Source organism: Cricetulus griseus, chromosome 6 (genome assembly GCF_003668045.3).
Source record: "Cricetulus griseus strain 17A/GY chromosome 6, alternate assembly CriGri-PICRH-1.0, whole genome shotgun sequence".
Classification (NCBI taxonomy): Eukaryota; Metazoa; Chordata; class Mammalia; order Rodentia; family Cricetidae; genus Cricetulus; species Cricetulus griseus.
This window is the reverse complement of record NC_048599.1, coordinates 3695649-3709795: the sequence shown is the minus strand read 5'-3', so window position 1 is coordinate 3709795 and position 14147 is coordinate 3695649. Positions and strand designations below refer to the sequence as shown.

The 14147-nt window shown below is 41.1% G+C and overlaps 1 protein-coding gene across 1 annotated transcript in view; it reads left to right on the top strand.

Moving 5' to 3' along the window:
* The window catches only part of Phactr3 (phosphatase and actin regulator 3), a 197777-nt gene extending 188938 nt beyond the window's left edge, over positions 1-8839 (top strand). Inside the window, exons 9-12 of the mRNA XM_035446563.1 lie at positions 3224-3279; positions 6347-6408; positions 7488-7628; positions 8759-8839. Coding sequence (XP_035302454.1) covers positions 3224-3279; positions 6347-6408; positions 7488-7628; positions 8759-8839 — 340 coding nt within the window. The remainder of the gene's footprint in view (positions 1-3223; positions 3280-6346; positions 6409-7487; positions 7629-8758) is intronic.
* The last annotated feature ends 5308 nt before the right edge of the window (positions 8840-14147 follow it).

Genomic DNA, 14147 nt, shown 5'->3' with positions numbered 1-14147 from the left:
CTTGTCCCTAAGATGATGGCAGTAAGGCAGTAGCCCCGTCCAGACTGGATATTACAGTCCAGGGAATGGGAGAAGACCCAGTACCCATTCTGGTCATCCTTCACTAATACCTGTTGCTGCCTCTCTGGGTGACTGACAGCAAGGTGTGCCAAGTCCACTCTCAGGGAGTTCTTCGACCATAAGGGCGGTGTTCTTCAGCCCAACCCTCCTTTCACAGGCTGTGGTTCTGCCCACAAAATGTCCATGTCCTCATGGCCTGAGTGGCCACTGCATAGGCAGCCAAGGTCTGTGCACCTCAATTTCCACCAGCCTCAGCCTGACCACCTGGCTTGAAGGTCAGATTTGCCTATCCCTGCCATCTTCTGCCCACTGTCTGCTGTGGTGCTCCCTGCTTTGGATCCAGCTGTGATTCCTGTTCCCAGGGCTCCTGTAGCCTGAATTGAGACCAGGTGTCTCACTTGTTTCCCATTTGCCATATGCAGACCTCTGAAGGGTGTCAGGCTCTCATACTGTTCTGGTCTCAGATGCTGGGGTTGGGGTGGAGGCAAGGGTGATACCTCATTAACTCAGGTGCAGGCCCTGTTCCTTGAGCTAAAGCTCAGGTGGCCAGAAGCCTCTGCGAACCATCTCTTTCCAGGGTTTTGTACTTGGAGTGGGCAGCACATACCAGTTTACAAAAAATGCCTCCATCTAATTCCATAAACATTGGTTAAAAAGCTAATAATAACAGAGGTTGTAATTATAATAGTGGTAATGTTCAAAGCAAAGTGATGGGCTGCTCATACTGGCTATGTTCACATTATCTCATGGGTACAGCACTATGGGAAAGAGGAACCCACCCTGGGCATGGCAGATGGGCTGTGACTTACCCAGGGCCAGATGTGCTTGGTCTTGTGAGATACTCAGACTAACCAGCCAAGGGGCCTCATGGCAGCTCAGCTGCCTTGGTGTGGTGGTGCACAGTAGATAGGGTCCTGGACACAGGAAAGAAGGGAGAGTCTGAGCAGTTTGGCTGTTTTCAGGCCCAGGCCAATGCACTAATTTCCTATGCTCTCTGCTTGTTTTCTGCTGGGTGGTAAACTTGAAGAATGGCATTAGGGGCTAGGAGGAAGTGCCTGACACAGGTGACCACTTCACGCAGATAATGAGATCTCATGGAACAATACCCTGTTAGGGTTGCTTTTGTGAAGAAAATATTTACTTGTGTCAGAGAAAAAAATAGGCATTGATGGTCCAGATCCTGACTTCACAAGGATCATAAAGTCCTTGGGTAGGCCACTCTTGACATGAGTGCATTCTTGAGAAGTTTCTAAGTAAATGTTATGAAATTCCATTTTGTATCGACCGTGTATACAATTCTTTGGAGATCTGGTTAGTTCTCTTTGCATGTGAGAAGTAGGGCTCAGAAAAGCCAAGTACCCTGCCTGCAGATACTCAGCTAGAAAATGACAAACTGTGATCATCAGGGTCTGTTTTCCCTTTTCCAAAGCCCTCCTCTACTGCCCTGTCATTTGCCTATGGTGCTATCGCCCACTTGAACAATCCCTGTCAATGGAGTGCTTCTTGAGCAGGCTGGAAGGAGTGGGAGAACACCTTATACCGTGTTACCCCCCAGCCCCAGAGCTATCAAGATGCGGTCTACTCAAGTAGCTCGTCCTCCAGGGCCTCCTAGGCCTAACTGCAGCAGGTCATCATTGTCTCCCCTTCTTCCTGTAGTCTGCAAGCCCAGCAGGTGAGCAGCTAGGCCCCCTTCTTGTCACCAGGGTCTCAGTGCAACCGTATCTTCCTCAGATTCCCCTGCCCTGCTCAGCCCTTATCCCTGTGTGCAGACCACTGTAAAATGGCTGGTGATTTTCTTATCTGCCTTTCACTCTGGATGGCGAACCCCTAAACCTTCTATGCTCAGCAGTGTGTGATGCATAACTGGTAGTCCAGGGTCCTTTGAGAGGGTTTAGGGCCACAGCAGCAGGGAGCAGGGGCCAGGTTTGGCAGGTATTACCTAGGACAGATGGGGAGAGTCTTGGCTCTGGCTGCCAGACAGAAGTTGTCAGGGTCCAGGTTCAAATCTCAGGGAACATTAGGAATACAGTGGAGCCCCCACCACACACACAAACCCTAAAAGAGCTACAAGACAAAGCTCTGGGTGAGCCCAAAGCAAACATGTTCCAGTGTGGAGCACATCCACTACGCCCTGGTCTTTGTGCTAGTACAGGGGTTATAAATAGATGCATTTCTGGAGACAGGATTTTCACATGGGCAAAATGTTATAGCCCCCAGCTCTGAGTATTCAGGACCTTGGCCCTGATGCTCTCTACAGTGGCTGAGGGTCCGAAAGTAGGAAGGCTTCTGCAAGGCCATTATTTTAGATAAAAATAATTGGAGCTTGGCATTGATTTTGTCTAATTATGCCTCCCTCTCCCGACAAGCCCTTTGTTTATGTTTTGTAGGGTTTTGATGTTTTACTTTTTGGGCTGCGTCCTCCAACTCCCCCAACCAGAGACCATCTGAAAAGGAAATAGTAATTTGTCTTCTCACAGCACACTGGCACACTCATCTGCGCTGCTAGAGGGAGAAAGGGAGGAGGGAGGCGCATGTGTAGGCGGTTCCCTTCCTAGTTAGCTGGGAGATTCCCCAGCTGTCATTGGTGTTAGAGCTCTGTGCTCACTGATGGGAGGCAAGGCCCCTCAGCTGGCCCTAGACACTCCCCCTGGGTGGGGCAGAGGAGAGGAGGCTCCTCTCAGCCTAGCAGGCAGGTGGCTGTATTCCTGGGCTGATTTCCTTGTGCCGAGAATGGAGCTGATGCCTGGAAGCAAGGATCTGGGGGCATGGCTGCAACCAGAAGCCTGAAGCCCAGCAGTGGCACTGCCTGCCTCTCCCTACACTATAGAGCAGGGAGAAGACTTTCCTGAATGAATCTCTGCACTGCTTAAACATCCATGTGGCTGGGTGAACTGTACACACAAGGCAGGAGGGGGCAGGTGATGATGTGGAGTGGAACAAGGACTTCCTCAGCATTGGCTCTGTGGACCAGCTATCCCTCCTACATGGAAGTCTGACTTGATTTTGCCAGCAAGAGGTTCTAGTGGTCCACTCTCTTCTCCCTTTTGGAAGGTGATCTTGAACTTCAGGGGTGTATGCCAGGCACCTCTCATTGCACAGACCCTGGGTAGAACTTCCAGGAAGCCACCATGGTGCAAAACATAATCTTAGTGTTTTTCCGCAGAAGGCTGAGCCAGAGACCAGCTGTGGAGGAGCTGGAGAGAAGAAATATCCTGAAACGTGAGTAGCGGGTGATTCCTCTAGAGGTTTCCCTAACATGTGCTGAGGCTGCTGCAGGAATCTGAGCTCTCATAGCCCAGGCCAGCTCTGCAGACTGAATAAAGCTGGGTTCCCTTAAATCTGAATATCTAAGTGATTCTGAAAGAAAAGGCCTCAAAGTGGCTGCATCCAAGAAAGCTCCTTCTAAAATAAAATAAAAAAGTAGCTCTTTCTAACATAATTGAAGATGCTCTTATCTTCAGGTTTATTAGATGGTCCTGTAGACTCCAGGGAAACAAATGAAACAGATCATTAACCCTATGTGTGTTGGGTGCCAAGCAGAGCTTCTAGGGAGTTTGCAGTAGGGTCCTATGGGCATTAGAAATCACAGACCCAGCCAGGAGTTGTACCCCTTGCTTGTTCCTCCTGGAAGAAATAAATGACAGCTCACTAGAGCAGAGAAACTTCTGTGGCTCAGAACTTTGGGTTCCAGTCCAGTTAGGTGTGTAATTGTAATGTACTGAACCCAGGTGTCTAGCAACAATGTCCACTGTATGCAAGTTTCATGGTATTTGATGATGGAAGGTAGTCAAACCCACCAAAGGTGTACCCTGAGTAGTGCTTATCTGGCTTACAGACTGTTTTCCACAATATGTGCTCTTTGGGTCAATCCAGTAGCATGACTCTTAAGCTTTTCTCTTGCCTTGTGCTGCATACTCCACTTCCCTGGTGTTCTTTGTGAACACCTTTCTCAAAGTTGTAACAGCACCAAGACTGACCTGGTACTACCAGAGAGGCTGCAGAATCTTGATCTGCACATGCAATTCAACCCACCCCTTTGTCTTTGCCTCAATACTGCCTTTAACCTTAAAGCTATCCCCTCCTTTGTAGATTGCTGGGGGAAAACCAAGATTAGGAATTCCTTTATGTTGCCTAGACTGTGGCTGAAACTATGCTTGATCAAGTCCACAGGAGTAAAGATATTTTAGTTATCAAATGTTTGGATATTAAAACATAAAGCCACTTATTTAAAATTCATTCTTATGTCACTGATACTATTCAAATCTATGGTCTAGATTTGAACAAGGCAAGTTCCATGTTTTAGGACATGCCAATGTGATATCATGACAGCAAGAGAACCCCAATCCTTGTATCCATAGCAGTGTCTTCTCTTCCATCTGTGTAACCTGTATTTCTAATTGTTACTATCTGAAATAAACAGTCTTAAAAATAGATTCTGCTTGGTGAGTGAAGCTAGTAAGCAGCTGGAACTGACTGCACTCACCTTCAACACACAGAAGTGGATTTTTCTTGTGATGGCCATGGCAACACACTGTAAACACAGTGCCTTCGCCAGCAAGCCAGATTTATCCTTAGCCCAGAAACCTTGTCAAATGTACTGAGTGGGAGGATCTGAGGAGCCCACTATTTGATATTGTGCTGTTCTGTTCTGTGGCAAGGATTGGGCTACCACATATGGAATAAGAGCAGCACACCTAGCTATGCACAGTACATATAGTTCCACTTGTGACTGAACTTTGTGTTTTCTCCCCTTAAAAAGAAGACATATGAACAGTCAGTGCATCTGACACACCCTCAGAATTTCACATATTGGTGACCTAATTGAATATGATGACTGGACTCAGTCTGTGCCAGACATGACCTGGAGTGTGTTCCTTAATCCTTGCCAAAATCTGAGAGTTGTATTGTTGTCCCCATTTTACTAGTGAGGCAACTAAAGGCCCCGAGGAAACGTGACATTTTAACACATGAATACTGGCTCACCTCTCCTGGCTGTCCAAGTTCTTAGTCACCCACCACATACAAAGTAATCACACATTCCTGGGTGCCTATGGAGAGGCACATGGAGCTGTCCAAGGTTCTGGAATAACTTCTCCAAGGTGTGTTGTCTACCCCTAGTGGTAATATTGTCATTTTCACAATTAAGGGGGAATAGGGGATCCCGCTTTTCCGCCATCTTTTCACAAGGATACTGTACTTGGGGTTTGTCCAGGGCCTTTGTAAGAAACCACAACTGATTCCATGCTCTAGTTCCAACCTCTCGAGGCTGGCCTGATGACAGTTTCAGGGTTTCCTGGTTGTTTCACTACTTTGTGACCATAGCTTACAACAATGCATTTTCTATTACCACATATGGCTAAAGAACTAAACATATAACAAGATTGTGTTTTTCTCTAAAATTCTCTAAGAATTTTAAATGAGAAAAGAAAGCACAGTTAGATGCATTAAATGCCCACACACCCAATCTCCCCAATACACAAGTGTTTGAAATGCATCATTTAAGTACAGATAATGTAAAATTATGTTAGATTTAGGCTGAAAGCATGGGCTGTGCTGCTGTTCTGTGTGCTGGTGGCTGGGATCTATTTCCCAGGCAGGAATTCTGTTAAGGTTGGGGACCTGAGTCCAACCAGAATGCCAGAAATAGGACTGCATTCTTCTCTCTGCATCCAAGGGCCAGCCTTATATTACTACAGAATTTCAACATGCTGGACTACCGTTAGCTCCCAAGTATAGTGTGAACACAACTCAAGAGGCAAAGCCACTCCAAGGGCCTTTAGCACCTTAGAAGGTATTGTCAAAAACAAGTATTTATGCTTCAACAATGAAAAAGCAGCTGGGTTGTGGGTATGTTCACATTTGATACTATGTTGCCCAGAATCTGAAGTTCATGTTTTATGCTAGCTGTCTAAAAGGTGTATACACTTGTTAAATGAAGTACAAAAGATAAACTGTGACTTAGAGATGAACATGTGCTTGGTTATTGGGCTATAGCAATTGTATGCTCCCTATGTTCCTAGATATAAATATACAGACTAGATATTAGGGTGGAATGAAGACCAACAGACAGCTGCTCCCCAGAAGTAAGCAGTAACAACATACTTCTCCTGTATAGGAAGGATGAGCATATGTCCTGAGCAGCTTTTGGGAAAGTGACTCAAAAAAAAAAAAAAAAAACTGATATGTCAAAAGATACCATCTACAAAGTGGCCATAGGAAACCTGGTGCTTGCTTGTGCAACAAGAAATGTTCAACCTGATTCTATCTCTGTTTTAATCTTTCACAGAAAGGAATGATCAGACAGAGCAAGAAGAAAGGAGAGAAATCAAGCAAAGACTAACAAGAAAGGTATTGTCCTAGATTGTTTTCTGGGTTAAACACCATGACCAAAAGCAGCCTTGGGAAGGGTTTGTTTATATTTCCAAGCCATAGTCCATCGTTGAGGGAAACTGAGGCAGGAACTAATGCAGAGACCATGAAGAAATGCTTTCTGACTTTCTCAGATTATTTTTACACAGATCAGGGGTGGCACCACCTATAGTGGGCTCAGCCCTCCCACATCAGTCATCAGGAAAATGTCCACACAAACATACTCACAGGCCAATTTGATGGAGGCAATTCCACAATTCATATTCCCTCTTCCAAGATGACCCTAACTTATGTAGAGTGGACAAAACTAACCTGCGCAGGATTATAATCAAAGACTTTAATTTTATAAATTGATGTGAACTAGAGAAAGCTTCTACAGTATTTTGATGGGGAGTGCAAGGCATCCTGTGACTTTGTGCTTTCCCAGGCAACATGGGGTCAAGCTGCTCCAAAAGCAGTGCCCTGAACCTAGGTGGTAAGGCCCTAACAGCAATCAGTTGGGAAGGCAATAACACCCAAACACCACTTCTAATTCCTTGCCAGAAGGCAAGTGAACATTATTCTTTTACACTAAGAACTACATCCCTTCTAGACTTGTCATTCCTAGTTGCTCTCTGATTATAGAAAATGTCAGCATCAAGAGTTTGTATGACATCAAGTTAGATTTACAATGGTTGGCCTAGGAAGTAACTCCACAAGCCCAAATCTACCTTTCCTCATGCTCACACGACTGTCTGACTGACCCAGGCCAATGCTGTGAGTTTGGAGCTACCAGTACAGACTTCCAGCTCTTCATGAGAGTGGTAGTCAGCATTACAGATTGCTGACCACATGCAATTTATTCAGTGATTCCAACAACCACTCCTTGATCATTTGCTCTGTCAGGACAGGTAATTGTTGGAAGAAAGGAATTAGGCAAGGATTAATACATTCTTAAACTCTATTAGAAAATGTGTTCATGGTAACTCACAAGCACAGTTGTTTATAGATTATATATGCTTACTATGAGAAAACAAGTGTGGTATATGGTACCTAACTATAATCATCTTTTATTTCAGCTTAATCAGAGACCCACTGTTGATGAATTGAGAGACAGAAAAATTCTGATCCGCTTCAGTGACTATGTGGAAGTAGCAAGAGCGCAGGACTATGACAGGAGGGCAGACAAACCCTGGACAAGACTGTCAGCAGCAGATAAGGTACACTGCCTCTGTGCTGCCGGTGGGGAGTGGGGTGTCACATCTTATAATCAGGCTGGGGCTTTCTTAGACCCACTAGGTAAAATTATTTCCTACATCCACTTTGTTTCATGAAGATAATTTTGGATTGAATTGAGCTGGGGGACAGTTTTGTTATGAAGGACACCTAGCAGTATCATTAAGACATTTGGGGTTATCAGTGCAAGTGGTACCTGGCATAGTCAATGAGTAGGCATCACAATGTATGCAAGGGTTTCCCCTAAGAAATGGCAATTTCCAAGTGCCATGGATGTGTGAACTGCAGAACTTTGTAAGGTTGGTACAAAGGAACTAAAATGACCCAAGTACATAGGGTAAGAGACCGTTCATGTTCAAATGATATCATCTAGTAGGACATAAGTCCAGGATTATAGAGAAAGCTTTCAGAGTACTTTCTTGGAAAAGAAAAATTATATAACCACAGAATTAGTTATTCTTACATATGCTTAGAAATATTCAGTTATTATATTAACCTGGAGAAATGCTTAGAAATATTCAGTTATTATATCAACCTGGAGAAATGCTGTTACACTGGAATTGGACATGCTTAGGTGATCAAAGGAAGAGAATATCTTTAGCAGTCAGTGTTATCTGAATGCAGGAAACCATCTCACCTCAAAGGTTTTCTCCTCATCTCACCTAGACTCTGAAAGGGATCATCTGAGAAACAGTCATGATAGAGTATGCAGGGAAGATAAAGGAGGCCAGGCCAGAGGCCCTAAACAGATGCTCATTTACTTCCACACCACAAAATAGAAATATATGCCCCAAAGTTCCAGTGACCTGTGGGTTTTCTGATATCCCAATAACAATATGATCAAAAGCTGATCTTATTATTCACTGGTTCCTTTGTTAGTGTGGGAAGGGTTGTCTGCAACCTTTTGCACATTATGACATTATGACATCTGCACATTATGACACAGCAAATTAATTCCTTTCTGATTATTATATAAGTACCATACACTAACAGATTGAGCCACTGGAGCACCCCCTTTCTGATTACTGATCACAGTGTCTGCACATATTAATGGTTGAAAATATGTAAAGGTGGTAATTTGTTAACTTGAGAATCTATCCTTTTTAAATTCCAGGCAGCAATTCGTAAAGAATTAAATGAGTATAAAAGTAATGAAATGGAGGTACACGCATCCAGCAAGCACTTGACAAGGTAATTTTCTGTTGCATGAACTGCGTGGTGTCTAGCCACAAGGAGCTTTATACTCAGCACTTCCTTGGAAAATATTAAAAGTAGGGATTGGTGCTGAGAAGGGATACATAATAGTGCATAGTTGCTATGTTTAAGAAAATTGGTCTCAGCTTAAAATTTCCTTAGGTACTTAATTCCAATAACAAAAATTAACTTTAGAATTCACCATATCTAGATTGCTGAGAAATCACCCTCCATTTTCTTGTACCTATACTAATATTGTTCACCAAACCACAAAGCACAATCATTTCTTCAGCACATATTCTGATAATATATGTGTAGCATATCCAGGTGCAGAGGCTGTGACAGTGAAATATACAAAGGAAACTCCTACTTTCGTGGAGCTCATGGCAGTCAGCCAGGGTAAGGTGTTCTATTGCACAGAAGTTGGAAGAAAAACTTGTTTCCTTCGAGTGCTGTGCACATTTTCAATGTCCTTAGAGGCACATGAGAACTTAGCCAACACAATCACATTGTCCCCTTCCTTGAAGGATGTTCAAACTCCAAATGGAAAAAGAAAAAGCAACCCTGTTCTTGTACACTGCCTTCAACTGCAGTGATGGATCCCAAGTGGCTACAACACTTATTTAAAAGATTTGCTCTGTAAGCTGACTGTGGCTATGGCTACAGAAAGAAAGAAAACTATGCACACAAAAATTTTAAAGTTTCCTCTCATATTGGACAGATTAGCCTAGTTCTTATCATTCTTAATATAAGTTTAGGAAATAAAATTCTTTAATAAAATTCTTTAATACATTTTCATGTTCATTTTATTTTAAAGAAATATATAATCCTGTGTATGGAAATCAACCTTTGTTTCTGTAAGTTCTTGATAACCTTTTCAATGACAGAATTTTAAAAAATGAGCCCCCAAACCTAAAAGTAAGGAAATAATTCACTTCATAGCAGCTTTACAAAGTCAGCACAGTATTTGAGCCTCATGTAAGTTTTTTTATTGTAAGTAAGCATTTCCATGAACTTGTTGCTAATTTGAAGCTATTTTTAAGAGGAGCTCGCCCCAGGCCGAGACCTAGAACCTTTGTGTATGCTGAGAACCTCATTCACAGATTTTGCACGGAGTTGTTGGTCGTAAGGAGCTACAGCAACTCCCTTCTTGAAATCCTATATATAAACTTGAGAAACTTTGAATAGCAGTACATTTGTTCATGGAATTTTGTTGTTGTTGTTGTTTGTTTCTGACAGATTTAACTGTTAGAAATGTCTAATTTTTAAAATCATTTCTAGATTCCACAGGCCATAGAGATTTTCTTCTGAGAAGAATTTGTGTTTAATTTTTGATACCAACACTGAACATTCATCAGGGAACTTTCCTCAAGACTAACTGCTGTGTTTGTGAGAAGAGCAGAATCACACAGAGGCGCAATCCTGATCGCTCACTTAAAAGAGGAGCAACCCAGAGGACACACTCCCTTGTGTGGTGTCTGAAGAGTGTGAACTGTTGGGGTCACTTAAGGCCTAGAGTAACTCTCCCAGAAGAAACCTTGTTTGTCTTACAGTCCTGCAGTGTCTGGAGGATGGGCGACATGCATGTGCAGGCTCACATTCCCAGCCTCCGCCATGAGGGACATGTGACCCAGTGTCATTCGGTATTTTGTTGAAAAGACATTTTTATCCTGATGATTTGAAAACTAAGTTCATGTTATAGAGTGATTTACTGTACTATACTTTCTCTTTTTTATATGATGTCTAACAAAAAAATACAGCTCCAACATTTTGACTCCTGTTACTTTTGTTCTTTAATTAAATGACTACTTATTGCAGGAAATGAACCCAGGCTTTCATTTTCTTGGGGTTGGGATGAGATGTAGCTGGGAACTGTGAAAAAAACAAGTCAATTCTTAACACCTTTGATCCTTAAGTATCTAAATACATGAAAGAAAATTCCAACTTTGTTCCTCTATAGATTCTGTTAAAATATATAAAGGTTCATGCCTTGAAAAGCTAGTTACCTTTTTTTTTTCAAGTTAACTGAAAATTTATGAAGGAGTATTGAGTACATTTAATCTGGAAGCAATTTACTGGAAATAACTGGAAATCCTACCAACATGAAAATCGATGCCCTCTTTAAGAAGAGTTTTTATTTGCCTGCATTGTCAAAACCCTATTAAAAACAGTTTAGATGAATGGAGATTTGGAATAGTAGTTTACTCCGAAAGTGAGCTAGTTAACAATCCCCGACACATTAGTTGTGTTTTGTTGTTGTTGTTATTGTTCTTGTTGTTTTTGTTTTTTGCTTTTAAATCATTCAAAAGAAGCCTTCCTTTCCTTCTGCCCATTTTACTGGCTAACAGGAAATAATGGCTTGCAGCATGATCTCAAAGCTCGGAGACCTACAATCAAATCTAGGTTTTATGCTCTTCCAAGCAAGTGCCTTGCTTTCTAGGATGATCTCAGTGCTTCCTGTAATGTCTAAATGAGGTAAAATAGCTAAGATGCTGGCATGAACCCAGTGCATTCTCAGCATTCAGTGTGTTAGCTAAATAACACTAGGACTAACCAAGTGTCCTGCATAAATTCACATCTACCACACCTCACTGCTCTCCAAGCTCTTTAAAAGACTGCTTGTGGACCCTGTTGTCTATGAAACTTCCTTGACATTTGTGGTAGTGCTCTGGCCAAAGAGATCTGTGATCAGTCCTGATACTAGCAAACATTCTATTAGTTGAATTAGTTTTTAAATAAATGACAGCAGAAAGGTTCTAGCTTTACCTCTTCTATGTTGTGTGTGATTAAAGTCTTTGTAACTGGAAGCCATACCTGGATTTCACAGGCATGTAGGATACTTGCATATGGAAGAGTCCATTGATGCCTCATTTGTGGCCAGCTAACATCAAAGCATGCTTTCTTTGCTATTTCAAGATACACATTAGCAGCTCCTATTTTGTATGTTGCTCAATTTAAAAAGTGAACAGGTCAAAGTTTCAAACAAAACAAAAAAAACCTTGAAATTTCAATCTCTCTGTTCAAAGGGGAATCTGCTGCTCTTCTAGAAACTGTACTCACTTACCCTGGACAGATGACTGCTTGGAGCAGAGCCAAGTGGAGCCCTTGTAGAGGTGACCTGGTAGACACAGAAACCTTTAGGTCTCTGTTCCAGTCAAGTCCCATAGCTATGACTAATAAAATTTTAAAGTAATTTATAGGATATTCCAAAGAATGATTCAGGTTTAGTTAACCTCAAAAGTTACAAGATAACTAAAACTAATAGAAAATTTAGTATTAATGAAGGTTTTGGCAAAAGTACCCAACTTGGACCATTTTGGTTTTACTAATCATAACTATCCTCTAGCTGTACTTCTGCTGTGTTTCATCTTCCTAGGAGTGTTGTAAAGGGAACTAGAAGGATTGACAGATAAATGTGAATTAAGTATGTTTACCAACTACATCAACTTAATTCCACAGTGACTAAGTATATAACATTTGCCAAGTACCTTCAAAATTAGAGATACATACTATACAGAGTAATTTACAACTATACAGGCACAGTGATACACATATTGGGTCACCTATGACAAAATTTATATTCAAATCCAGCGGCTTAAGAAAAGTATTTCTATTGCCTTGGAATTCTTTATAACTAGTGGCTTTGAGGAGTGAGGTTCTATGAGTCAACTCCACAAACCATTTGCTATTTTTGTGAAACAAAGCAAAAAAATTAATGCAAGTAATACTAGTCTTAAAAAGCTTACAAAACTTTACTTAAAAAATCTGTGACTTTAAGATAATTTTTGAAAATTTAAGGAATTTAAAAGTTTTCTTGCTTGAGTAATTTTTGGATCATTAAATCAAGAGGGCAAAGACCACCTAAGATCAAGAGGTCCATCTTGTGGAGATTTAAAGTAACTACAGGCTTAAGCTTACTGTCACATGTACTAAGCAAGTCAGGTTTTAGCTACAAATCTACAGCCAGAAGCAAATTCAAGCCCATTAAAAATATGGGCATCAGGGTGGTTTACTTGTGTAAATACAGTTCCTTGGGGTTGACAAGAAGATCATGGGTTCAAGCCAGCCTTAACTATGTAAGACTGCATCATAAACAAACCTAAAACCAAAACAAAACCCCAAATTCATCCTCCATCTTCTCAGTACTCATTTACTGTTATTTTTAATGGAGCAACCAAAAATAGGCAAATAAGCCAGTATATGCTAATGTTTTCAAAAAGCCAATATCTGTAAATTATTCCCAACTTCTCTTCTATGCACAGATCATGATAATAGGAATACAATAAGCAATAGGAAGGTAGCAGTCATGGTTCTGTGAGAACAAGTTTTATGTTCAGAACAATCAAAATTCAGATCAACAAAAATATTTTAAAGGTCTTTAACCTGAAAATGTAAACAATTTTTAAAAGTTTTAAAACAAAATTTAAAAGTTATTATGTCATCAATAATAAATCTGAAAGTGGTGTCTATTTTATTCCTACAGATGCCTAAATGCTATTATTAAATACATGTTACACATTATCCCTTCTAAATGAAATATGATATTTTTCCACAGAAATGCAATACATTGGTACAATTCTAGTGCCTGATGAGTACACGATACCCCATTCTTTCTATTTTTGTCTGGGAATTCATAGTGTGTGCAAAGCATGGTTTAGAAAACAGCATCTTACTGTTTTTACATTTCATGTTAGTTTTGTTGACATTAATTTCCTGTGTTTTTTTGCCCAGAATTCTTTAATTCTTATTCTTACTCCAATGCTTGAATATGCCAAGAAACGTAAGTGTACCCATCATGTACAGTAAATGATTAGGTAACTGTTTACAGGGTAGATGAAGTTGATAAAATGGCTGAAGAAATCTATTCTAGCAATTAGAATTTCATACCTAGTACTGAGGCAGATTTAGCAAAATTATTTAGAAAATTTGGTACGGAATTAAAAGCTATAGGAAAACCTTATAGTCACCCATGAATTCAAAGGCCAAGCTGGTCTACTAAGTTGGTGTGGTATTAGGATGTGGCAGTATGCAGATCAGTATAGTAATGCGCAGTCTGGTGTTTATGTTTCTACCTAATTATGTTATTTTTCTGTTTTGTCTCCTTTCCATGCATATATATCTAGTACAGGTATTAGCCTCCAGCTGATTGAGAATGAGTAGAACTACCCCAGCAAGGCAGCAGATTGCAATCCAGGCAAGAAATGTCAGTCATTATCTACAAAGACCATTCATTTTTAGTAGGTCTGTAATAACTACTTAAAGTTTTACCTCTTCCATTGAGCAGGGGCTTACTATTTCTGTGGAAGAAC